We start from the raw sequence: 27,322 nt of genomic DNA, 5'->3' as shown, positions 1-27,322 counted from the left end.
ATGTCCCTATATGTCCCTATATGCCCTATAGGTTCTCATCAGCATGGTGTACCTGCCCGAGGCCATGCCCGCCTCCTTCCAGGCCACCTACACCCCCGTGGAATCAGCGGGGACCGAAGCTCAGATCAAACATCTGGCCCGGCTGATGGCAACGCAAATGACGGCAGCGGGATTAGGGCCGGGTAATGGGGGGGGGTACGGGGTTATAGGGTGGGGAGGGAGTAGAGTGGGGTTAGGGGGGTATATAGTGGGATTATAGGGTGGGGAGGGGGTATAGTGGGGTTAGGGGGTATATAGTGGGATTAGGGCCGGGTAATGGGGGGGGGTATGGGGTTATAGGGTGGGGAGGGGGTATAGTGGGGTTAGGGGGGTATATAGTGGGGTTATAGGGTGGGGAGGGGGCTGTAGTGGGATTAGAGGGGTATATAGTGGGATTAGGGGGTATATAGTGGGATTAGGGGGTATATAGTGGGGTTAGGGGGGTATATAGTGGGGTTATAGGGTGGGGAGGGGGTATAGTGGGATTAGGGGGGTATATAGTGGGATTAGGGGGGTATATAGTGGGATTATAGGGTGGGGATGGTGGCATATAGTGGGATTAGGGGGGTATATAGTGGGATTAGAGGGATATATAGTGGGATTAGGGGGTATATAGTGGGATTAGGGGGTATATAGTGGGATTAGAGGGGAGTATAGTGGGATTAGGTGGGTATATAGTGGGGTTATAGGGTGGGGAGGGGTGTATATAGTGGGATTAGGGGGTGTATAGTGGGATTAGGGGGTATATAGTGGGATTAGGGGGTATATAGTGGGATTAAGGGGGTATATAGTGGGATTAGAGGGGTATATAGTGGGATTATAGGGTGGGGAGGGGGTATATAGTGGGATTAGGGGGTGTATAGTGGGATTAGGGGGGTATATAGTGGGATTAGGGGATGGGGTATATAGTGGGATTATAGGGTGGGGGGGTATATAGTGGGATTAGGGGGTATATAGTGGGATTAGAGGGGTATATAGTGGGATTAGAGGGTGGGGAGGGGGGTATAGTGGGATTAGGGGGTATATAGTGGGATTATAGGGTGGGTATGGGGGTATATAGTGGGATTAGGGGATGGGGGGTATAAGGGTGGGATTAGGGGATGGGGATGGGGGTATATAGTGGGATTAGAGGGGTATATAGTGGGATTATAGGGGTATATAGTGGGATTATAGGATGGGTATGGGGGTATATAGTGGGATTAGGGGATGGGGATGGGGTATATAGTGGGGTTAGGGGGGTATATAGTGGGATTATAGGGTGGGGAGGGGGGTATATAGTGGGATTAGGGGGGTATATAGTGGGATTAGAGGGTGGGGAGGGGGTATATAGTGGGATTAGGGGGGTATATAGTGGGATTAGAGGGGTATATAGTGGGATTAGAGGGGTATATAGTGGGATTATAGGGTGGGGAGGTAGATATATACGGGGATTAGAGGTGTATATAGTGGGATTAGAGGGTATATAGTGGGATTAGAGGGTATATAGTGGGATTAAGGGGTATATAGTGGGATTAGGGGATGGGGATGGGGCTATATAGTGGGATTAGGGGATTGGGATGGGGCTATATAGTGGGATTAGGGGATAGGGGTGGTATATAGTGGGATTAGGGATGGGGATGGGGCTATATAGTGGGATTAGGGGATGGGGGGTATATAGTGGGGTTATAGGATGGGGATGGGGGTTAGGGAATGGGGATGGGGGTATATAGTGGGATTAGGGGATGGGGAAGGGGCTATATATTGGGATTTGGGGATGGGGGGGTATATAGTGGGATTAGGGGATGGGAAGGGACTATAGTGGGATTAGGGGATGGGGTTTATAGTGGGATTAGGGGGGTATATAGTGGGATTAGCAGATGGGGGGGTATATAGTGGGATTAGGGTGCTATATAGTGGGATTAGGGTGCTATATAGTGGGATTAGGGGATGGGAATGGGGCTATATAGTGGGATTGGGGGATGGGAGGGTATATAGTGGGATTAGGGGATGGGTAGGGGGCTATTTAGTGGGAGTATAGGGTGGGGATGAGGCTATATAGTGAGATTAGGGGGCTATATAGTGAGATTAGGTGATGGGGGATAAATAGTGGGGTTAGGGGATGGGGAGGGATAAGGGTGGGATTAGGGGATGGGGATGGGGCTATATAGTGGGATTATAGGATGGACAGGGGGCTATATAGTGGGATTAGGGGATGGGAAAGGGGCTATAGTGGGATTAGGGGATAGGGAGGGGGCTATAGTGGGATTAGGGGATGGGGGGTATATAGTGGGATTAGGGGACGGGAAGGGGCTATAGTGGGATTAGGGGATGGGGATGGGGCTATATTGTGGGATTATAGGGTGGGGATGGGGTATATAGTGGGGTTAGGGGGGCTATATAGTAGGATTAGGGGATGGGAATGAGGCTATATAGTGGGATTAGGGGATGGGGGGATAGGGGTGGGATTAGGGGATAGGGCTATATAGTGGGATTATAGGATGGGGAGGGGGCTATATAGTGGGATTAGGGGATGGGGGGGGATTGGGGCACAGGGGGGATAATTAATGGGATCAGGGCCCCATTTGGGTTCAATTAATGGGATCAGGGCCCCATTTGGGTTCAATTAATGGAATCAGGGCCCCATTTGGGTTCAATTAATGGGATCAGGGCTCTGTTTGGGGTCAATTAATGGGATTCAGTCCCCATTTGGGTTCAATTAATGGGATCAGGGCCCATTTGGGGTCAGTTAATGGGATCAGTCCCCATTTAATGGGGTTAATGGTATCAGAGCCCCATTTGTGTTCAATTAATGGGATCAGGGCCCCATTTGGGGTCAATTAATGGGATCAGAGCCCTCTTTGGGGTGAGTTAATGGGATCAGGGCCCCATTTGGGGTCAGTTAATGGGATTCAGTCCCCATTTAATGGGGTTAATGGGATCAGGGCCCCATTTGTGTTCAATTAATGGGATCAGGGCCCCATTTGGGTTCAATTAATGGGATCAGGGCTCTGTTTGGGTGCAATTAATGGGATCAGGGCCCCATTTAGGGCCATTTAATGTTATGGGATCCCTTTTTTCCCCTATAGGGGTGGAAAAAGTCTTGTTTGGGGTCAATTAATGGGATCAGGGCCCCAGTTGGGGTCAGTTAATGGGATCAGGTCCCCATTTAATGGGGTTAATGGGATCAGAGCCCCCTTTGGGGTCAATTAATGGGATCAGGGCCCCATTTGTGTTCAATTAATGGGATCAGGGCTCTGTTTGGGTTCAATTAATGGGATCAGGGCTCTGTTTGGGGACAATTAATGGGATCAGGGCTCTGTTTGGGGTCAATTAATGGGATTCAGTCCCCATTTGGGTTCAATTAATGGGATCAGGGCCCCATTTGGGGTCAGTTAATGGGATCAAGGCCCCACTAAGGGCCATGTAATGTTATGGGATCCCTTTTTTCCCCTATAGGGGTGGAAAAAGTCTTGTTTGGGTTCAGTTAATGGGATCAGGGCCCCATTTGGGTTCATTTAATGGGATCAGGTCCCCGTTTGGAGTCAGTTAATGGGATTCAGCCCCACTTGGGGTCAATTAATGGGATCAAGGCCCCATTTGGGGTCAGTTAATGGGATTCAGTCCCCATTTAATGGGGTTAATGGGATCAGAGCCCCATTTGGGTTCAATTAATGGGATCAGAGCCCCATTTGTGTTCAATTAATGGGATCAGGGCTCTGTTTGGGGTCAATTAATGGGATTCAGTCCCCATTTGGGGTCAGTTAATGGGATCAGGGCCCCATTTGGGTTCAATTAATGGGATCAGGGTCCTATTTAGGGCCATGTAATGTTATGGGATCCCTTTTTTCCCCTATAGGGGTGGAAAAAGTCTTGTTTGGGGTCAGTTAATGGGATTGGGGCCCTGTTTGAGGTCAGTTAATAGGATTAGGGCCTGTTTGGGGTCATTTAATGGGATCAGGGCCCCGTTTGGGTTCAATTAATGGGATCAGGGCCCCATTTGGGTTCAATTAATGGGATCAGGGCTCTGTTTGGGGTCAATTAATGGGATCAGGGCCCCATTTGGGTTCAATTAATGGGATCAGGGTTCTGTTTGGGGTCAATTAATAGGATTCAGTCCCCATTTGGGTTCAATTAATGGTATCAGGGTCCTATTTAGGGCCATGTAATGTTATGGGATCCCTTTTTTCCCCTATAGGGGTGGAAAAAGTCTTGTTTGGGGTCAGTTAATGGGATTGGGGCCTTGTTTGGGGTCAGGGCCCCATTTGGGTTCAATTAATGGGATCAGGGCTCTGTTTGGGTTCAATTAATGGGATCAGGGCCCTATTTGGGGTCAGTTAATGGGATCAAGGCCCCACTTAGGGCCATGTAATGTTATGGGATCCCTTTTTCCCCTATAGGGGTGGAACAGACGAAGCAGCTGAAGGAGGAACCGAGGGAGGAAAAGACCCCCCGGGCTGAGAACGTCCTTATCAAACGTCGACTATCAGCCCTGGCTCAGGGTCAGGCCATCGCGGTGCTGGGGTCTCAAGGGGGGGGATCTGGGGGTCCCGGAATTGGGGGGGGTCCCGATGAAGAGACCCCACAAACCAAGAGGAGACCTGAACCCATCCTGCCCGGAACGCAGCCACGGTGAGTGAGGGGGGTATTGGGGTCTATTGGGGTCTATTAGGAGCTGGTGGGGGCTTGTGGGGCTTATTGGGGTTTATTGGGGTCTATTGGGGTCTACTGGGGTTTATTGGGGGCTGATGGGGTTTATTGGGGTCTATTGGGGTCTATTGGGGGCTGGCGGAGTCTATTGGGGTCTATTGGGTGCTAGTGGGGTCTGTTAGGGTCTACTGGGGCCTGTTGGGGTCTGTGGGGGTCTATTGGGGTCTGGTAGGGTCTACCAGGGGCTGGTGGGTTCTATTGGGGGCTGGTGGGTTCTATTGGGGGCTGGTGGGGTCTATTGGGGTATGGTGGGTTCTATTGGGGGCTGGTGGGGTCTATTGGGGTCTATTGGGGTCTGGTGGGGTTTATTGGGGTCTGGTGGGGTCTATTGGGAGCTGGTGGGGGCTTGTGGGGTTTATTGGGGTCTATTGGGGTCTACTGGGGTCTGTTGGGGTCTGTTGGCATCTATTAGGGTCTGGTGGGGTCTATTGGGGTCTGGTGGGGTCTATTGGGGTCTTTTGGGGTCTGTTGGGTACTGGTGGGGTCTCTTGGGGTCTACTGGGGTCTTTTGGGGTCTAGTGGGGTCTGGTGGGTCCTATTGAGATCTATTGGGATCTCTTGGGGTCCATTGGGGACTATTGGGGTCTGGTGGGGTCAGTTGGGGTCTGGTGATGTCTATTGGGGTCTGGTGATGTCTATTGGGGTTTACTGGGGGTCTGTTGGGGGCTTGTGGGGTTTATTGGGGTCTATTGGGGTCTACTGGGGTTTATTGGGGGCTGGTGAGGTCTATTGGTTTCTATTGAGGTCTTTTGGGGTCTACTGGGGGCTGGTGGGGTCTATTGGGGTCTATTGGGGCTTGTGGGGTCTCGTGGGGCCTATTGGGGTCCATTGGGGACTATTGGGGTCTGTTGGGGGCTGTTGGGGTCTATAGGGGTCTGTTGGGGTCTATTGGGGTCTGGTGGGGTCTATTGGGGTCTGGTGGGGTCTATTGGGGTCTTCTGGGGTCTGTTGGGTACTGGTGGGGTCTCTTGGGGTCTCTTGGGGTCCACTGGGAACTATTGGGGTCTGGTGGGGTCTGGTGGGGCCTATTGAGATCTATTGGGATCTCTTGGGATCCACTGGGGACTATTGGAGTCTGGTGGGGTCTATTGGGGTCTGGTGGGGGGTGGTGGGATCTATTGGGGTCTGTTGAGGTCTGTTGGAGTCTATTGGGGTCCTCCTATATGTGTATATCCCCCCTATATGTATATGACCCCCCCTATATGTATATGACCCCTCTATATGTATATGATCCCCCTATATGTATATGACCCCCCTATATATATAAAAGCCTCCTATATATATATAACCCCCCTATATGTATATAACCACCCCTATATGTATATAACCCCCCTATATGTACATAACCCTCCTATATGTATATGACCCCCCTATATGTATATAACCCCCCCTATATGTATATGACCCCCCTATATGTATATAACCCCCCCTATATGTATATAACCCCCCCTATACGTATATATCCCCTATAGCCCTGGTATATGACCCCCCTATATGTATATATCCCTATATCCCCTATAGTCCCGGTGCTGGCGGCCATCGCCGCGCGTTCCGGCTGTTGGAGGCGGTGCAGCCTCTGAGCGCGGCACAGCTCTATATCACCCCCCCTATATGATGTATATGACCCCCCTATACATATATATCCCCTATAGCCCCATTATAACCCCCCTATACATATCTATCCCTATAGTCCCGGTGCTGGCGGCCGTTGCCGCGCGTTCCGCCTCATGGAGGCGGTGCAGCCTCTGAGCGCGGCACAGCTCTATATGACCCCCCCTATATGATGTATATGACCCCCCTATACATATATATCCCCTATACCCCCTATATAACCCCCCTATACATATCTATCCCTATAGTCCCGGTGCTGGTGGCCGTCGCCGTGCATTCCGTTTGCTGGAGGCAGTGCAGCCTCTGAGCGCGGCACAGCTCTATATGACCCCCCTATATGATGTATATGACCCCCCTATACATATATGACCCCCCCTATATGTATATAACCCCCCTATACATATATATCCCCTATAGTCCCGGTGCTGGCGGCCGTCGCCGCGCGTTCCGGCTCATGGAGGCGGTGCAGCCTCTGAGCGCGGCGCAGTTGGAGCAGCTGAAGCTGGGGGCGTTCTGCAGGGTGCTGCACGCAGAGAGGAGCGTGGGGAGCTGCGGCGCTGCACAGGTGGGGGTATATGGGGGTATATGGGGTATGGGGGGGTATGGGGGGTATGGGGGTATATGGGATATGGGGGTTATAGGGGTGTATGGGGGGATATGGGGGAATATGGGATATATGGGGTATGGGGGGTATATGGGGTATGGGGTATGGGGGTGTATGGGGGTTATTGGGGTATATGGGATATGGGGGTGTATGGGGGGATATGGGGTATATGGGGTATGGGGGGATATGGGGTATATGGGGTATGGGGGGATATGGGGTATATGGGGTATGGGGGGGTATGGGGGGATATGGGATATATGGGGTATGGGGGTGTATGGGGTGTATGGGGGTTATTGGGGTATATGGGATATGGGGGGTATATGGGGTATGGGGTATGGGGGGATATGGGATATATGGGGTATGGGGGGATATGGGGTATATGGGGTATGGGGGGATATGGGGGGATATGGGGGTGTATGGGGGGGTATGGGGGATATGGGGGTGTATGGGGGGTATGGGGTGTATGGGGGGATATGGGATATATGGGGTATGGGGGGATATCGGGGGGTATGGGGGGGTATGGGGGATGTGGGGGTGTATGGGGGGGTATGGGGGTGTATGGGGGTGTATGGGGGGATATGGGATATATGGGGTATGGGGGGATATGGGGTATATGGGGTATGGGGGGATATGGGGGTTATTGGGGGGATATGGGGGATATGGGGTGTATGGGGCGATATGGGGTATATGGGGTATGGGGGGATATGGGGTATATGGGGTATGGGGGGGTATGGGGGGATATGGGATATATGGGGTATGGGGGGATATGGGGTATATGGGGTATGGGGGGATATGGGGGAATATGGGGTATGGGGGGATATGGGGTATGGGGGGATATGGGGGGATATGGGGGTATATGGGGTATGGGGGGATATGGGTGTTATTGGGGTATGGGGGGATATGGGGGTTATTGGGGGGATATGGGGGATATGGGGTGTATGGGGCGATATGGGGTATATGGGGTATGGGGGGATATGGGGTATATGGGGTATGGGGGGGTATGGGGGATATGGGATATATGGGGTATGGGGGGATATGGGGTATATGGGGTATGGGGGATATGGGGGAATATGGGGTATGGGGGGATATGGGGTATGGGGGGATATGGGGGGATATGGGGTATATGGGGTATGGGGGGGTATGGGGGGATATGGGATATATGGGGTATGGGGGGATATGGGGTATATGGGGTATGGGGGGATATGGGGGTTATTGGGGGGATATGGGGGATATGGGGTGTATGGGGCGATATGGGGTATATGGGGTATGGGGGGATATGGGGTATATGGGGTATGGGGGGATATGGGGGGATATGGGATATATGGGGTATGGGGGGATATGGGGTATATGGGGTATGGGGGGGTATGGGGGGATATGGGATATATGGGGTATGGGGGGATATGGGGTATATGGGGTATGGGGGGATATGGGGGTTATTGGGGGGATATGGGGGATATGGGGTATGGGGGTGTATGGGGGGATATGGGGGTGTATGGGGGGGTATGGGGGGATATGGGATATATGGGGTATGGGGGGGTATGGGGGGGTATGGGGGATATGGGGGTGTATGGGGGGGTATGGGGGTGTATGGGGGGATATGGGATATATGGGGTATGGGGGGGTATGGGGGGTATGGGGGATGTGGGGGTGTATGGGGGGGTATGGGGTGTATGGGGGGATATGGGATATATGGGGTATGGAGGGATATGGGGTATGGGGGTGTATGGGGGGGTATGGGGGTGTATGGGGGGGTATGGGGGTGTATGGGGGGGTATGGGTGTATGGGGGGATATGGGGGATATGGGGTATGGGGGTGTATGGGGGGATATGGGGGTGTATGGGGGGGTATGGGGGGGATATGGGATATATGGGGTATGGGGGTTATTGGGGTGTATGGGGGGATATGGGGGTTATTGGGGGGATATGGGGGATATGGGGTGTATGGGGTATATGGGGTATGGGGGGATATGGGGTATATGGGGTATGGGGGGATATGGGGTATATGGGGTATGGGGGGTATGGGGGGATATGGGATATATGGGGTATGGGGGGATATGGGGTATATGGGGTATGGGGGGATATGGGGGTTATTGGGGGGGATATGGGGGATATGGGGTATGGGGGTGTATGGGGGGATATGGGGGTGTATGGGGGGGTATGGGGGGATATGGGATATATGGGGTATGGGGGGGTATGGGGGGGTATGGGGGATATGGGGGTGTATGGGGGGGTATGGGGGTGTATGGGGGTGTATGGGGGGGTATGGGGTGTATGGGGGTGTATGGGGGGATATGGGATATATGGGGTATGGGGGTTATTGGGGTGTATGGGGGGATATGGGGGGTCTGGGGGGATATGGGGGTTATTGGGGGGATATGGGGGGGATATGAGGGTATATGGGGGTGTATGGGGGGATTTGGGGGTTATTGGGGGGATATGGGGTATACGGGGTATGGGGGGATATGGGATATATGGGGTATGGGGGGATATGGGGTATATGGGGTATGGGGGGATATGGGGGTTATTGGGGGGATATGGGGGATATGGGGTATGGGGGTGTATGGGGGGATATGGGGGTTATTGGGGGTATATGGGGGGATATGGGGTATGGGGGGATTTGGGGGTTATTGGGGGGATATGGGAGTGTATGGGGGTTATTGGGGTATATGGGGGTTATTGGGGTATATGGGGGGATATGGGATATGGGGTATGGGGGGATATGGGGGGTATGGGTGTTATTGGGGTGTATGGGTGGATATGGGGGTTATTGGGGTATATGGGGGGATATGGGGTATGGGGTATGGGGGTTATTGGGGTGTATGGGGGGATATGGGGGATATGGGGTATGGGGGGATATGGGGGGGTATGGGGGTTATTGGGGGGATATGGGGGTGTATGGGGGGATATGGGGGGGCATGGGGGGGTGTGGGGGGGTTATTGGGGGGATATGGGGGTGTATGGGGGTTATTGGGGTATATGGGTGGATATGGGGGTTATTGGGGTATATGGGGGGAATATGGGGGATATGGGGGGATATGGGGGTTATTGGGGTATATGGGGGGATATGGGGGGATATGGGGGTTATTGGGGTATATGGGGGGATATGGGGGTTATTGGGGGTTATTGGGGTGTATGGGGGGTATATGGGGGGATATGGGGGTTATTGGTGTATATGGGGGGATATCCTATCTGCCCTCCCTCCCCCCAACCCCTCCTATCTGCCCCCCTCAATCCCTTCTATGTACCCCCCCTCCCCCCATCCCCTCCTATTTGCCCCCCCGTCCCCCCCAGGCCCGTGTCCGGCTGCTGGCCAAGCTGGCCGTGGTTCTGGAGCTGCCGCTGTCGGTGTCGCTGCTGCCGTTTGTGTTGGAAGACGCCAGGGGGAGGTTGGAGCTGGCGCTGGCGCTGCTGTACCAGGAGTACGGACACAGGGCGGGGGGGTCCCGGCGGTACGACGAGTGGCTGGTGGATCTGCTGGGGGGGCTGACGGACAAGGCCGACCAGAGAGATGGGTATGGGGGGGTATATGGGGGGTATAGGGGGGATATGGGGGGTATAGGGGTATATGGGGGTATATAGGGGGGGTGTAGGGGGCATTGGGGGTGTAATGGGGGGGTAATGGGGGGGTATGAGGGGTCCTGGAGATACGACGAGTGGCTGGTGGATCTGCTGGGGGGGCTGACGGACAAGGCCGACCAGAGAGATGGGTATGGGGGCAATAAGGGGGGATATGGGGGGGTATAGGGGGGGATATAGGGGGTTATTGGGGTATATGGGGGGGTATTGGGGGGTATATGGGGGGGTATAAGGGGCATTGGGGGTGTAATGAGGGGGTATAGGGGGGATATGGGGGGTCCCAGAGATACGACGGGTGGCTGGTGGATCTGCTGGGGGGGCTGACGGACAAGGCCGACCAGAGAGATGGGTATGGGGGGGTATATGGGGGGTATAGGGGGGATATGGGGGGTATAGGGGTATATGGGGGTATATAGGGGGGGTGTAGGGGGCATTGGGGGTGTAATGGGGGGGTAATGGGGGGGTATGAGGGGTCCTGGAGATACGACGAGTGGCTGGTGGATCTGCTGGGGGGGCTGACGGACAAGGCCGACCAGAGAGATGGGTATGGGGGCAATAAGGGGGGATATGGGGGGGTATAGGGGGGGATATAGGGGGTTATTGGGGTATATGGGGGGGTATTGGGGGGTATATGGGGGGGTATAAGGGGCATTGGGGGTGTAATGAGGGGGTATAGGGGGGATATGGGGGGTCCCAGAGATACGACGGGTGGCTGGTGGATCTGCTGGGGGGGCTGACGGACAAGGCCGACCAGAGAGATGGGTATGGGGGGGTATATGGGGGGTATAGGGGGGATATGGGGGGTATAGGGGTATATGGGGGTATATAGGGGGGGTGTAGGGGGCATTGGGGGTGTAATGGGGGGGTAATGGGGGGGTATGAGGGGTCCTGGAGATACGACGAGTGGCTGGTGGATCTGCTGGGGGGGCTGACGGACAAGGCCGACCAGAGAGATGGGTATGGGGGCAATAAGGGGGGATATGGGGGGGTATAGGGGGGGATATAGGGGGTTATTGGGGTATATGGGGGGGTATTGGGGGGTATATGGGGGGGTATAAGGGGCATTGGGGGTGTAATGAGGGGGTATAGGGGGGATATGGGGGGTCCCAGAGATACGACGGGTGGCTGGTGGATCTGCTGGGGGGGCTGACGGACAAGGCCGACCAGAGAGATGGGTATGGGGGGGGATAGGGGATATGGGGGGTATTGGGGTTGTATAGGGGGTTATTGGGGTATATGGGGGGGTATAGGGGGGGTGTAGGGGGCATTGGGGGTGTAATGGGGGGGTAGAGGGGGGATATGGGGGGTCTTCGGGGGATATGGGGGGTATAGGGGGGTATGGGGGGTCACGGCGATACGACGAGTGGCTGGTGGATCTGCCTGGGGGGCTGATGGAGAAGGCCGACCAGAGAGATGGGTATGGGGGGGATAGGGGTATAGGGGATATGGGGGGATATAGGGGGCATTGGGGGGGATATGGGGGGGTATAGGGGGTTATTGGGGTATATGGGGGGTATAGGGGGGATATGGGGGGTATAGGGGGGATATGGGGGGTCACGGCAATACGACGAGTGGCTGGTGGATCTGCTGGGGGGGCTGACAGACAAGGCCGACCACAGAGATGGGTATGGGGGGGGATATGAGGGGTATTGGGGGAGGTATAGGGGGTATATGGGGTTATTGGGGGATATGGGGGGTATACGGGGGGTATGGGGGGTATTGGGGGAGATATTGGTGGGTACAGGGGGGATATGGGGGGATCCCGGAGATAGGACGATTGGCTGTTTGATCTGCTGGGCGGGCTGGAGGAGAAGACCCCATAAATCCCCTTAAGCCCCCATAACCCCCACAACACCCATAACCCCATAGCCCCATAACCCCATAGCCCCATAGCCCCATAGCCCCCCATAACCCCATAGCCCCCCATAACCCCATAGCCCCCATAACCCCATAGCCCCATAGCCCCCATAGCCCCCATAACCCCATAACCCCCCATAACCCCATAGCCCCCCATAACCCCATAACCCCCATAACCCCATAGCCCCCATAACCCCATAACCCCCATAACCCCATAGCCCCCATAACCCCATAACCCCCCATAACCCCATAGCCCCCCATAGCCCCCCATAGCCCCCCATAACCCCATAGCCCCCATAACCTCCCATAACCCCATAGCCCCCCCATAACCCCCCATAACCCCATAACCCTATATCCCCCCATAACACCCCATAACCCCCATAACCCCATAACCCCATATCCCCCCATAACCCCATAACCCCATAGCCCCCCATAACCCCACACTGACCCCTTTATTCCCCCCCAGGATCTTTACCCGTGTGGTGCTGGAGGCTCCTCTGATCACTGAGGGGGCCCTGGACGTCATCCGCAAGTACTGCGAGGATGAGGTGGGGCATGGACCCCATGGACCCCATAGACCCCATAGACCCCATAGACCCCATTGACCCCATAGACCCCATAGACCCCATAGACCCCATAGACCCCATAGACCCCATAGACCCCATGGACCCCATAGACCCCATTACCCCCATTTCCCCCATTACCCCCATTACCCCCATTGACCCCATAGCCCCCATTGCCCCCATTACCCCATTACCCCATTACCCATATTGCCCCCATTGCCCCCATTATCCCCATTACCCCCATTGCCCCCATTACCCCCATTGCCCTTATTACCCCTGTAGCCCCCATTACCCCCATTACCCCCTTTGCCCCCATTACCCCCATCACCCCCATAGCCCCCATTACCCCCATTCACCCCATTCACCCCATTACCTCCATTGACCCCATTGCCCCCATTACCCCCATTGCCCCCATTACCCCCATTGACCCCATTACCCCCATTGCCCCCATTAACCCCCATTACCCCCATTACCCCCATTACCCCCATTGCCCCCATAGCCCCTATTACCCCCATAGCCCCCATTGCCCCCATTACCCCCATTGACCCCATTACCCCCATTGACCCCATTACCCCATTACCCCCATTACCCCCATTACTCCCATTACCCCCATTACCCCCATTGCCCCCATTACCCCCATTGACCCCATTACCCCATTACCCCCATTACCCCCATTACCCCCATAGCCCCCATTACCCCCATTGCCCCCATTGCCCCCATTACCCCCATAGCCCCCATTACCCCCATTGCCCCCATTGCCCCCATTACCCCCATTGACCCCATTACCCCCATTGACCCCATTACCCCATTACCCCCATTACCCCCATTGACCCCATTACCCCCATTGACCCCATTACCCCATTACCCCCATTGACCCCATTACCCCCATCACCCCCATAGCCCCCATTACCCCCATTCACCCCATTCACCCCATTACCTCCATTGACCCCATTACCCCCATTACCCCCATTGACCCCATTACCCCCATTGCCCCCATTACCCCCATTACCCCCATAGCCCCTATTACCCCCATTGCCCCCATTGACCCCATTGACCCCATTACCCCCATTACCCCCATTGACCCCATTACCCCCATTGCCCCCATTACCCCCATTACCCCCATAGCCCCTATTACCCCCATTGCCCCCATTGACCCCATTGACCCCATTACCCCCATTACCCCCATTGACCCCATTACCCCCATAGCCCCCATTACCCCCATTACCCCCATTGACCCCATTGCCCCCATAGCCCCTATTACCCCCATTGACCCCACTGCCCCCCCAGAGCCGCGCGTACCTGGGCATGTCGACGCTGCGGGAGCTGATCTTTAAGCGCCCATCGCGGCAGTTCCAGTATCTCCACGTGCTGCTGGACCTGTGCTCACATGAGAAGGAGAAGGTGGGGGGGGGGTATGGGGGGCGATGGGGATGGGGGGGGACAGGGGGGCAATGGGGATATGGGGGGCGATGGGGATATGGGGAGGACAGGGGGGCAATGGGGATGGGGGGGCAATGGGGGTATGACAGGGGGGGTAATGGGGATGGGGGGGTACAGGGGGGCAATGGGGATGGGGGGGTACAGGGGGGCAATGGGGATGGGGGGCAATGAGGAGGGCTGTGGGGACGGGGAGGGTAATGGGAATGGGGGGGTAATGGGGACGGGGGGTAATGGGGACAAGGGAGGGTGATGGGAATGGGGGGGCAATAGGGATGGGGGGGTACAGGGGGTACGGGGGGGTAATGGGGATGGGGGGGTAATGCGAATGGGGGGGGGTAATGGGGACAGGGGGGCAGTGGGGACAGGGGTGTAATGGGGATGGGGGGGTAATGGGGATGGGGGGGGTAATGGGGACAGGGGGGCAGTGGGGACAGGGGTGTAATGGGGATGGGGGGGTAATGGGGACGGGGGGGTACTGGGGACAGGGAAATGGGGAGGGCAGTGGGAATGGGGGGACAATGGGAATGGGGGGGGTAATGGGGATGGGGGGAGTAATGGGGACGGGGGGGCAATGGGGTGCTGGGGCAATGGGGGTACGACGGGGGGGGTAATGGGGACAGGGGGACAATGGGGTGGGGGGGTAATGGGGATGGGGTTGATGGGGATGGGGGGATCCAATGGGGACAGTGGGGGACAGGTGGTACAAGGGGGTCAATGGGGATGGGGGGCAATGGGGATGGGGGGGGTAATGGGGATGGGGGGGTCCATTGGGAACAGTGGGGGACAATAGGTGACAATGGGTGACAGTGGGTCCCCATGGGTCCTGATGGGTCCCAATTGGTGCCAATGAGTATCAATGGGTCCCAATGGGTATCAATGGCTCCCACTGGGTATCAATGGGTCCCAATGGGTTCCAGTGGGTCCCAATGGGTTCCAGTGGGTCCCAATGGGTGCCGATGGGTTCTAATGGGTACCAATGGGTCCTGATGGGTCCCAATGCGTGCCAATGGGTATCAGTGGGTCCCAATGGGCACCAATGGGTACTAATGGGTCCCAATGGGTATCAATGGGTTCCAATGGGTCCCAATGGGTCCCAATGCATGCTGATGGGACTAATGGGTACCAATGGGTCCTGATGGGTCCCAGTGGGTGCTGATGGGTCTCAATGGGTCCCAATGGGTCCCAATGGGTGCTGATGGGACTAATGGGTGCCAATGGGTCCTGATGGGTCCCAATGGGTGCCGATGGGTATCAGTGGGTCCCAATGGGTATCAATGGGCACCAATGGGTACTAATGGGTCCCAATGGGTCCCAATGGGTACTAACGGGTCCCAATGGGTGCTGATGGGTCCCAGTGGGTCCCAATGGGTCCCAATGGGTTCCAATGGGTGCAGATGGGTGCTGATGGGTCTCAGTGAGTCCGGATGGGTCCCAATCGGTCCCAATGCGTGCTGATGGGTACTAATGGGTGCCAATGGGTCCTGATGGGTCCCAATGGGTGCCAATGGGTATCAGTGGGTCCCAATGGGTATCAATGGGCACCAATGGGTTCCAATGGGTCCCAATGGGTGCTGAGGGGTCTTGATGGGTCCCAGTGGGTCCCAGTGGGTACCCTTGGGTTCTGATGGGTATTAATGGGTCCCAATGGGTATCAGTGGGTCCCAATGGGTATCAGTGGGTTCCAATGGGTCTCAATGGGTCCCAATGGGCACCAATGGGTACTAATGGGTCCCAGTGGGTCCCAATGGGTCCCAGTGGGTATCAATGGGTTCCAATGGGTCCCAATGTGTCCCAATGGGTCCCAATGTGTTCCAATGGGTCCCAGTGAGTCCTGATGGGTCCCAATGGGTCTTGATGGGTCCCAGTGGGTACCTATGGGTGCTGATGGGTATCAATGGGTCCCAATGGGTCCCAGTGGGTCCCAATGGGTCCCAGTGAGTCCTGATGGGTCCCAATGTGTCCCAATGGGTGCCCCATAGGTGCGTCAGCAGGCGCTGCTGTTTGTGAAGCGGATGTACGAGAAGGAGCCGCTGCGTGAATACGTGGAGAAATTCGCCCTCAATTACCTGCAGCTCCTGGTGCACCCCAACCCCCCATCGGTGCTGTTCGGGGCCGACAAGGACACCGGTATGGGGTCAATGGGGGGAACGGGGTCAATGGGGACATTGGTGTCAATGGGGTTGTTGGGGGTATTGGGGTCAATGGGAATGTTGGTGTCAGTGGGGATATTGGGGTCAGTGGGGGCGTTGGGGGCATTGATATCAATAGGGACATTGGGGCTGTTGGGGTCAATGGGGATATTAGGGTCAGTGGAGTCAATGGGGGCGTTGGGGACATTGGTGTCAATGGGGACATTGGGAGTGTTGGGGTCAATGGGGACATTGGTGTCCATGGGGTTTTTGGGGATGTTGGGGTCAATGAGGGCGTTGGGGTCAGTGGGGATGTTGGGGGTGTTGGGGTCAATGGGGATATTGGGGTCAATGGGGACGTTGGGGGTGTTGTGGTCAATGGGGGCGTTGGGGGTGTTGTGGTCAATGGGGGCGTTGGGGGTGTTGGGGTCAATGGGGATATTGGGGTCAATGGGGATATTGGGGTCAATGGGGGCGTTGGGGGCATTGGGGGCGTTGGGGACATTGGGGTCAATGGGGACATTGGGGGTGTTGGGGTCAATGGGAGCGTTGGTGTCTATGGGGATATTGGGGTCAATGGGGTAGTTGGGGGTGCTGGGGTCAATAGGGACATTGGGGGTGTTGGGGTCAATGTTGGTCAATGGGGGCGTTGGGGTCAGTGGCGTCAATGGGGGCGTTGGGGACATTGGGGTCAATGGGAACATTGGGGGTGTTGGGGTCAATGGGGACATTGGGGGTGTTGGGGTCAATGGGGATATTGGGGGTGTTGGGGTCAATGGGGATATTGGGGTCAATGGGGGGCAGGGGGGGGTTGGGATCAATGGGGACATTGGGGGTGTTGGGGTCAATGGGAGCGTTGGTGTCTATGGGGATATTGGGGTCAATGGGGTAGTTGGGGGTGCTGGGGTCAATGGGGACATTGGGGTCCATGGGGTTGTTGGGGATGTTGGGGTCAATGGGGATATTGGGGTCAATGGGGGTGTTGGGGATGTTGGGGTCAATGGGAATGTTGGTGTCAATGGGGACGATTGGGGTCAATGGGGGTATAGGGGTCAGTGGGGTCAATGGGGGCACTGGGGGTGTTGGGGTCAATGGGGACATTGGGGCTGTTGGGGTCAGTGGGGACATTGGGGTCAATGGGGGTGTTGGGGATGTTGGGGTCAATGGGGATACTGGGGTCAATGGGGACACATTGGGGTCAATGTTACTCAATGGGGTCAGCGTTGGTCAATGGGGTCAATGTTAGTCAATGGGGTCAATGTTGGTCAGTGGGGTCAATGTTAATCAATGGGGTCAATGTTACTCAATGGGGTCAATGTTAATCAATAGGGTCAATGTTGGTCAGTGGGGTCAATGTTACTCAATGGGGTCAGTGTTGGTCTATGGGGACTCATTGGGGTCAATGTTGGTCAATGGGGTCAATGTTGGTCAATGGGGTCAATGTTGGTCAATGGGGTCAATGTTAGTCAATGGGGACACATTGGGGTCAATGTTAGTCAATGGGGTCAATGTTGGTCAATGGGGTCAATGTTGGTCAATGGGGTCAATGTTACTCAATTGGGTCAATGTTAATCAATGGGGTCAATGTTAATCAATGGGGTCAATGTTGTTCAATGGGGTCAATGTTGGTCAATGGGGTCAATGTTACTCAATGGGGTCAATGTTAATCAATGGGGTCAATGTTGGTCAATGGGGTCAATGTTAGTCAATGGGGTCAGTGTTAATCAATGGGGTCAATGTTAGTCAATGGGGTCAATGTTGGTCAATGGGGTCAATGTTGGTCAATGGGGTCAATGTTACTCAATGGGGTCAATGTTAGTCAATGGGGTCAATGTTACTCAATGGGGTCAATGTTACTCAATGGGGTCAATGTTGGTCAATGGGGTCAATGTTAGTCAATGGGGTCAATGTTAATCAATGGGGTCAATGTTACTCAATGGGGTCAATGTTACTCAATGGGGTCAATGTTAATCAATGGGGTCAACGTTGGTCAATGGGGTCAACGTTGATCAATGGGGTTAAGTTGGGGTCCATGGGCTCAATGGGGGACTCATTGGGGTCAATGGGGACACATTGGGGTCAGTGTTGGTCAATGGGGTCAATGTTGGTCAATGGGGTCAATGTTACTCAATGGGGTCAATGTTAATCAATGGGGTCAACGTTGGTCAATGGGGTCAATGTTGGTCAATGGGGTCAACGTTGATCAATGGGGTTAAGTTGGGGTCCATGGGCTCATTGGGGGACTCATTGGGGTCAATGGGGACACATTAGGGTCAATGTTGGTCAATGGAGTCAATGTTTGTTAGTCAATGGAGACACATTGGGGTCAATGGGGACACATTGGGGTCAGTATTGATCTATGGGGACACATTGGGGTCAACATTGGTCAATGGGGACTCATAGGGGTCAATGGGGATACATTGGGGTCAATGTTAATCAGTGGGGTCAATGTTAGTCAATGGGGTCAATGTTAATCAATGGGGTCAATGTTACTCAATGGGGTCAATGTTAGTCAATGGGGTCAATGTTACTCAATGGGGTCAATGTTAGTCAATGGGGTCAGTGTTAATCAATGGGTTCAATGTTAGTCAATGGGGTCAATGTTAATCAATGGGGTCAATGTTGGTCAGTGGGGTCAATGTTACTCAATGGGGTCAATGTTGGTCAATGGGGTCAATGTTAGTCAATGGGGTCAATGTTAATCAATGGGGTCAATGTTGGTCAATGGGGTCAATGTTAGTCAATGGGGTCAATGTTGGTCAATGGGGTCAATGTTAATCAATGGGGTCAGTGTTGGTCAATGGGGTCAACGTTGGTCAATGGGGTCAATGTTAGTTAGTCAATGGAGACCCATTGGGTTCAACGTTGGTCAATGGGGTCAATGGGGTCAATGTTGGTCAATGGGGGAACTCATTGGGGTCAATGGGGACACATTTGGGTCAATGTTGGTCAATGGGGACACATTGGGGTCAGTATTGATCTATGGGGACACATTGGGGTCAACGTTAGTCTATGGGGACTCATAGGGGTCAATGGGTGCCCATTGGGTTCAATGGGGACCCATTGGGGGTCAACGTTGGTCAATGGGGGACTCATTGGGGTCAATGGGGATACATTGGGGTCAATGTTGGTCAATGGGGGCACATTGGGGTCAATGTTAATCAATGGGGTCAATGTTGGTCAATGGGGGCACATTGGGGTCAATGTTAATCAATGGGGTCAATGTTGGTCAATGGGGTCAATGTTGGTCAATGGGGTCAATGTTAGTCAATGGGGTCAATGTTAATCAATGGAGTCAATGTTAATCAATGGGGTCAACATTAATCAATGGGGTCAATGTTACTCAATGGGGTCAATGTTAGTCAATGGGGTCAATGTTACTCATTGGGGTCAATGTTACTCAATGGGGTCAATGTTACTCAATGGGGTCAATGTTGGTCAATGGGGTCAATGTTAATCAATGGGGTCAATGTTACTCAATGGGGTCAATGTTAGTCAATGGGGTCAGTGTTAATCAATGGGGTCAATGTTGGTCAATGGGGTCAATGTTGGTCAATGGGGTCAGTGTTGGTCAATGGGGTCAATGTTACTCAATGGGGTCAATGTTGGTCTATGGGGTCAATGTTGGTCAGTGGGGTCAATGTTAATCAATGGGGTCAGTGTTGGTCAATGGGGTCAATGTTACTCAATGGGGTCAATGTTACTCAATGGGGTCAATGTTGGTTTTCAATGGGGTCCCAGAGGTGGCGGCGCCGTGGACGGAGGAGACCATCAAGCAGTGCCTGTACCTTTACCTGGCGCTGCTGCCCCACAACCACCGGCTGATCCACGAGCTGGCGGCCGTGTACACCGAGGCCATCGCCGACATCAAGCGCACCGTGCTCAGGGTCATCGAGCAGCCTGTAAGGGGGGATATGGGGGGTCTTTAGGGGGGTCTTGGGGGTGTTTATGGGTCCTTTGGGGGCTCTTAGGGGTCTTGGAGGGGGTTGGGGGGCGTTTGGGGGCCTTTGGGGGGTCTTTGGGGTCACTTTAGAGGGGTTTGTGGGGGGTTTATGGGTCCTTTGGGGTCTGCTAGGTGTCTTTGAGGGGGTTGGGGGGGGGACAGGGAGGCTTTGGGGGGTCTCTGGGTGTCCTTTGTGGGGGAATTGGGGGGGTTGGGGGGCAGTTTGGGAGCTCTTTGGGGCAGTTTGGGGGCTTAGGGGGGAGTTGGGAGGGTTTGGGGGGGATTTGGGGGGGTTGGGGGCTCTTTAGGGGGGTCTTGGGGGGGTTATGGGTCCTTTGGGGGCTGTTAGGGGGGTCTTGGAGGGGGGTTGGGGTCTTTGGGGGGGATTGAGGGCTCTTTGGGGGAAGTATGGGGGGGACTTGGTTGGGGGTTGGGGCAGTTTGGGGGCTTAGGGGGGAGTTGGGGGGCTTTGGGAGGGTTCGGGGGCTCTTTGGGGCACTTGGGGGGCACTTGGGGGGGAATTGGGTTGGGGGTCTTTGGGGGGGGCGGCCGTCTACACCGAGGCCATTGCCAACATCAAGCGCACCGTGCTCAGGGTCATTGAGCAGCCCGTAAGGGGGGCATATGGGGGGGTTTGGGGGGTCTTGGGGGGGTTTATGGGTCCTTTGGGGGCTGTTGGGTGGGCTTGAAGGGATTTAGGGTCTTTGGGGGGGCTTTGGGGGCTCTTTGGGGCAGTTTGGGGGCTCTTTGGGGGCACTTTAGAGGGGCTTTGGGGGGGGGTTATGGGTCCTTTGGGGGCTTTGGGGGGTCTTGGGGGGGGGGTTGGGGGGGTTTATGGGTCCTTTGGGGGGTCCTTGGGGGGGACTTAGGGGGGTTGGGGGGCTTTGGGGGCTCTTTGGGGCCACTTTAGAGGGGCTTTGGGGGGCTTTGGGGGCTGATAGGGTCTCTTTGGGGGGGTTTGGGGGGTCCTTGGAGGGGATTGGGGGGGACAGGGGGGCTTTGGGGGGGAATTGGGGGGGTTTGGGAGCTCATTGGGGCAGTTTGGGGGGGATTTGGGGGGGCTTTGGGGTCACTTTAGAGGGGTTTGGGGGCAGTTTGGGGGGGGCTTTGGGGCTGTTGTGGGGGTTTGGATGGGGTTGAGGGGGGTTGGGGGCAGGTTGGGGGTCTTTGGGGGCGGCTTGTGGGTTCTTTGGGGGCTGTTAGGGGGTCTTAGAGGGGGGTTGGGGGGCTTTGGGTGGGGGGTTGGGGGGCTTGGGGGGATCTTTGGGGTCTTGGGGGGGGCTTTGGGGGCACTTTAGGGGGGTCTTGGGGGTGTTTATGGGTCCTTTGGGGGCTGTTAGGGGTCTTGGGGGGGGCTTTAGGGGGCTTTGGGGGCACTTTAGGGGGGTCTTGAGGGGGTTTATGGGTCCTTTGGGGGCTGTTAGGGGAATTGGGAGGGTTTGGGGGGGTTGGGGGGCAGTTTGAGGGTAGTCTGGGGGGGTTTGGGGGGGTGTTGGGGGGCTTTGGGGGGTCTTGAGGGGGTTTGTGGATCCTTTAGGGGGGTTTGGGGGGTCCTTGGGGGGCACTTTAGATGGGTTTGGGGGGGCTTTGGGGCTGTTGTGGGGGCTTGGAGGGGGTTGGGTGGGTTTTGGGGGCCTTTGGGGGGGGTTCAGGCCTCTTTGGGGGGGGTTGGGGGTCTTTGGGGGGTCTTTGGGGTCACTTTAGAGGGGTTTGTGGGGAGTTTATGGGTCCTTTGGGGGCTGTTAGGGGTCTTGGGGGGGGCTTTGGGGGCACTTTAGGGGGTCTTGGGGGGGTTTATGGGTCCTTTGGAGGTTGTTAGGGGTCTTGGGGGGTCTCTGGGGGTCCTTTGTGGGGGAATTGGGGGGGTTGGGGGGCAGTTTGGGAGCTCTTTGGGGCAGTTTGGGGGCTTAGGGGGGAGTTGGGGAGGTTTGGGGGGGATTTGGGGGGGGTTGGGGGCTCTTTGGGGGGTCTTTTGGGGGTTTATGGGTCCTTTGGGGGCTGTTAGGGGGGATTGGGGGGATTTGGGTGGGCTTGAAGGGATTTGGGGGGATTTTGGGGGTAGTTTGGGGGGGGATTGGGGGGCTTTGGGGGCACTTTAGAGGGGGTTTGGGGGGTGTTTATGGGTTCTTGGGGCTGTTAGGGGTCTTGGATGGGGTTGGGGGGGTTTTGGGGGCCTTTGGGGACCCTTTTGGGTTCTCCTTTTGGGGTCCCTTTTTGGGTCCCTTTAGGGTTGAATTGGGGTCCCTTTTGGGGTCCAATTCGGGTCCCTTTTAGGGCCTATTTTGGGGTCCCTTTTGGGTTGACGTTGGGGTCCCTTTAGGGTTGAATTGGGGTCCCTTTTGGATTCCCTTTTAGGGTCCCTTTTAGGGCCTATTTTGGAGTCCCTTTTTGGGCCCCTTTAGAGTTGAATTGGGGTCCGTTCTTGGGTCCCTTTTAGGGTCCCTTTTGGGATCCCATTTAGGATCCCTTTAGGGTTGAATTGGGGTCCCTTTTGGGGTCCCTTTTAGGGCCCATTTTGGGGTCCCTTTTTGGGTCCCTTTAGGGTTGAATTGGGGTCCCTTTTGGATTCCCTTTTAGGGTCTCTTTGGGGTCCCATTTGGGGTCCCTTTTGGGATCCCTTTTAGGGTCCCTTTTGGGGTCCCATTTGTGGTCCTTTTTAGGGTCCCTTTTGGGGTCTCTTTTTGGTGTCCCTTTTAGGGTCCCTTTTAGGGCCTATTTTGGGGTCCCTTTTAGGGTCCCTTTAGGGTTGAATTGGGGTCCCTTTTGGGGTCCCTTTCGGGTTCCCTTTTGGGGTCTCTTTTTGGGGTCCCTTTTAGGGTCCCTTTTGGGGTCCCATTTGGGATCCTTTTTAGGGTCCCTTTTGGGGTCTCTTTTTGGGGTCCCTTTTGGGGTCCCTTTAGGGTCCCTTTTAGGGTCCCTTTTGGGGTCCCATTTGGGGTCCATTTTGGGTCCCTTTTAGGGCCTATTTTGGGGTCCCATTTCGGGTCCATTTCGGGTTCCCTTTTAGGGTCCCTTTTGGGATCCCTTTTAGGGTGTCTTTGAGGTCCCTTTTGGGGTCTCTTTTTGGGGTCCCTTTTGGGATCCTATTTAGGGTCCCTTTAGGGTTGAATTGGGGTCCCTTTTGGGGTCTCTTTTGGGGTCCCTTTTGGGATCCCATTTGGGGTCCCTTTTGGGTTCCCTTTTAGGGTCCCATTTGGGGTCCATTTCGGGTTCCCTTTTGGGATCCCATTTGTGGTCCTTTTTAGGGTCCCTTTTGGGGTCTCTTTTTGGGGTCCCTTTTGGGATCCCATTTAGGGTCCCTTTAGGGTTGAATAGGGATCCCTTTTGGGGTCCCTTTCGGGTTCCCGTTTAGGATGCCTTTGGGGTCCCTTTTGGGGTCTCTTTTTGGGGTCCCTTTTGGGATCCCATTTGGGGTCCATTTCGGGTCCCTTTTAGGGCCTATTTTGGTCCCATTTGGGGTCCCTTTCGGGTTCCCTTTTAGGGTCCCTTTTGGGGTCCCATTTGTGGTCCTTTTTAGGGCCTATTTTGGGGTCTCTTTTTGGGGTCCCTTTTGGGGTCCCTTTTAGGATCCCTTTAGGGTTGAATTGGGGTCCCATTTGGGGTCCCTTTCGGGTTCCCTTTTGGGGTCTCTTTTTGGGGTCCCTTTTAGGGTCCCTTTTGGGATCCCATTTCGGGTCCATTTCGGGTCCCTTTTAGGGCCTATTTTGGGGTCCCATTTGGGGTCCATTTCAGGTTCTCTTTAGGGTTGAATTGGGGTCCCTTTTGGGTTCCCTTTTAGGGTCCCTTTTGGGTTGACTTTGGGGTCTTTTTAGGGTTGAATTGGGGTCCTGTTTGGGGTCCCTTTTGGGGTTGAATTATTGGGGTCCCTTTTGGGGTGACTGTGGGGTCCCTTTTGGGGTCCCTTTTAGGATCCTTTTAGGGTCTCTTTGGGGTCCCATTTGGGGTCCATTTCGGGGTCCCTTTTAGGGTCCCTTTTGGGGTCCCATTTGGGGTCCCTTTCGGGGTCCCTTTTAGGGTCCCTTTTGGGGTCCTATTTGCGGTCCTTTTTAGGGTCCCTTTTGGGGTCTCTTTTTGGGGTCCCTTTTGGGATCCCATTTGGGGTCCATTTCGGGTCCCTTTTAGGGCCTATTTTGGGATCCCATTTGGGGTCCATTTCGGGTTCCCTTTTAGGGTCCCTTTTAGGGCCTATTTTGGGGTCCCATTTGGAGTCCCTTTCGGGTTCCCTTTTAGGGTCCCTTTTGGGTTCCCTTTTGGGGTCCCTTTTAGGGCCTATTTTGGGGTCCCTTTTAGGGTCCTTTTTGGGATCCCACTTGGGGTCCATTTTGGGTCCCTTTTAGGGTCCTTTTTAGGGTCCCTTTCGGGGTCTCTTTTTGGGATCCCATTTGGGGTCCATTTCGGGTCCCTTTTAGGGTCCCTTTTAGGGTCCCTTTTGGGATCCCTTTTAGGGTGTCTTTGAGGTCCCTTTTAGGGTCCCTTTTGGGTTGACTTTGGGGTCTTTTTAGGGTTGAATTGGGGTCCTGTTTGGGGTCCCTTTTGGGGTTGAATTATTGGGGTCCCTTTTGGGGTGACTGTGGGGTCCCTTTTGGGGTCCCTTTCAGGTTCCCTTTTAGGGTCCCTTTTGGGGTCCCATTTGTGGTCCTTTTTAGGGTCCCTTTTGGGGTCTCTTTTTGGGGTCCCTTTTGGGGTCCCTTTAGGGTCCCTTTTAGGGCCTATTTTGGGGTCCCTTTTAGGATCCCTTTAGGGTTGAATTGGGGTCCCTTTTGGGGTCCCTTTCGGGTTCCCTTTTAGGGTCCCTTTTGGGGTCTCTTTTTGGGGTCCCTTTTGGGGTCCCTTTTAGGGCCTATTTTGGGGTCCCTTTTAGGATCCCTTTAGGGTTGAATTGGGGTCCCATTTGGGGTCCCTTTTGGGATCCCATTTAGGGTCCCTTTTGGGGTCTCTTTTTGGGGTCCCTTTTGGGATCCCATTTGGGGTCCATTTCGGGTTCCCTTTTAGGGCCTATTTTGGGGTCCCATTTGGGGTCCCTTTCAGGTTCCCTTTTAGGGTCCCTTTTGGGTTCCCTTTTGGGTTCCCTTTTGGGGTCCCTTTTAGGGCCTATTTTGGGGTCCCTTTTAGGGTCCCTTTTGGGATCCCTTTTGGGGTCCATTTCGGGTCCCTTTTAGGGCCTATTTTGGGATCCCATTTGGGGTCCATTTCGGGTTCCCTTTTAGGGTCCCTTTTGGGATCCCATTTGTGGTCCTTTTTAGGGTCCCTTTTGGGGTCTCTTTTTGGGGTCCCTTTTGGGATCCCATTTAGGGTCCCTTTAGGGTTGAATTGGGGTCCCTTTTGGGGTCCCTTTTGGGTTCCCTTTTGGGGTCCCATTTGTGGTCCTTTTTAGGGTCCCTTTTAGGGTCCCTTTTGGGATCCCATTTGGGGTCCATTTCGGGTCCCTTTTAGGGCCTATTTTGGGGTCTCTTTTTGGGGTCCCTTTTGGGGTCCATTTCGGGTTCCCTTTTGGGGTCCCATTTGTGGTCCTTTTTAGGGTCCCTTTTGGGGTCTCTTTTTGGGGTCCCTTTCGGGTTCCCTTTTAGGGTCCCTTTAGGGTTGAATTGGGGTCCCTTTTGGGGTCTCTTTTTGGGTTCCCTTTTAGGGTCCCTTTTGGGTTGACTTTGGGGTCTTTTTAGGGTTGAATTGGGGTCCTGTTTGGGGTCCCTTTTGGGGTTGAATTATTGGGGTCCCTTTTGGGGTCCCTTTTGGGATCCCATTTGGGGTCCCTTTCGGGTTCCCTTTTAGGGTCCCTTTTGGGATCCCATTTGTGGTCCTTTTTAGGGTCCCTTTTGGGGTCCCTTTTAGGGCCTATTTTGGGGTCCCTTTTAGGATCCCTTTAGGGTTGAATTGGGGTCCCATTTGGGGTCCCTTTCGGGTTCCCTTTTAGGGTCCCTTTTAGGATCCCATTTAGGGTCCCTTTAGGGTCGATTTATGTTCCCTATAGTGTTTAATTCCAGTCCCTTTGTGTCCCCCCCCCTTCACCCCATAGATCCGTGGGATGGGGATGAACTCCCCCGAGCTGCTGCTGCTGGTGGAAAACTGCCCCAAAGGGGCCGAGACCCTCGTGACGCGCTGCCTGCACAGCCTGACTGATAAGGGTGGGGGGCATCAATAATATGGGGGGGGGCTGATAATATGGGGGGGGGGTCACTGCACAGCCTGACTGATAAGGGTGGGGGGCAATAATTAATATGGGGGGGGGGCAGAAATAATATGGGGGGGGCAATAAATAATATGGGGGGGGGACAACACTGCACAGCCTGACCGATAAGGGTGGGGGGCAATAATATGGGGGGGGGCACTGCACAGCCTGACTGATAAGGGTGGGGGGCATCAATAATATGGGGGGGGGCACTGCACAGCCTGACTGATAAGGGTGGGGGGCATCAATAATATGGGGGGGGTCACTGCACAGCCTGACTGATAAGGGTGGGGGGCAGTAATATGGGGGGGGGCACTGCACAGCCTGACTGATAAGGGTGGGGGGCAGTAATATGGGGGGGGGCACTGCACAGCCTGACTGATAAGGGTGGGGGGCATCAATAATATGGGGGGGGTCACTGCACAGCCTGACTGATAAGGGTGGGGGGCAGTAATATGGGGGGGGGCACTGCACAGCCTGACTGATAAGGGTGGGGGGCAGTAATATGGGGGGGGGCACTGCACAGCCTGACTGATAAGGGTGGGGGGCAATAATATGGGGGGGGGCATCAATAATATGGGGGGGGGACAACACTGCACAGCCTGACTGACAAGGGTGGGGGGCATCAATAATATGGGGGGGGGCATCAATAATATGGGGGGGGGTCACTGCACAGCCTGACTGATAAGGGTGGGAGGGGTTATAATA

The 27,322-nt window shown here is 54.9% G+C and overlaps 1 protein-coding gene across 2 annotated transcripts; it reads left to right on the top strand.

Moving 5' to 3' along the window:
- Positions 1–26,597, top strand: SYMPK (symplekin scaffold protein). Of its 2 annotated transcripts, XM_085534612.1 has the most exons (10): positions 1–182; positions 4,416–4,647; positions 6,754–6,901; positions 10,232–10,389; positions 11,411–11,473; positions 12,840–12,921; positions 14,224–14,337; positions 16,356–16,503; positions 20,247–20,407; positions 26,462–26,597. In XM_085534612.1, exons 1-10 carry the CDS (start codon positions 44–46, stop codon positions 26,585–26,587), a joined length of 1,371 nt encoding a protein of 456 aa, XP_085390738.1. In that variant the 5' UTR covers positions 1–43; the 3' UTR covers positions 26,588–26,597. The 2 variants fall into 2 exon arrangements, with proteins under 2 accessions (XP_085390738.1, XP_085390737.1); XM_085534611.1 differs by lacking the exon at positions 11,411–11,473 and having other exon boundaries at positions 10,232–10,452.
- Positions 26,598–27,322: the final 725 nt, after the last annotated feature.

This window comes from Coturnix japonica, unplaced genomic scaffold (assembly GCF_054131305.1).
Source record: "Coturnix japonica strain WE unplaced genomic scaffold, WE-NBRP24 Scf089, whole genome shotgun sequence".
In the NCBI taxonomy this organism is placed as follows: domain Eukaryota; kingdom Metazoa; phylum Chordata; class Aves; order Galliformes; family Phasianidae; genus Coturnix; species Coturnix japonica.
This window is presented reverse-complemented; position numbering and strand designations above follow the sequence as displayed.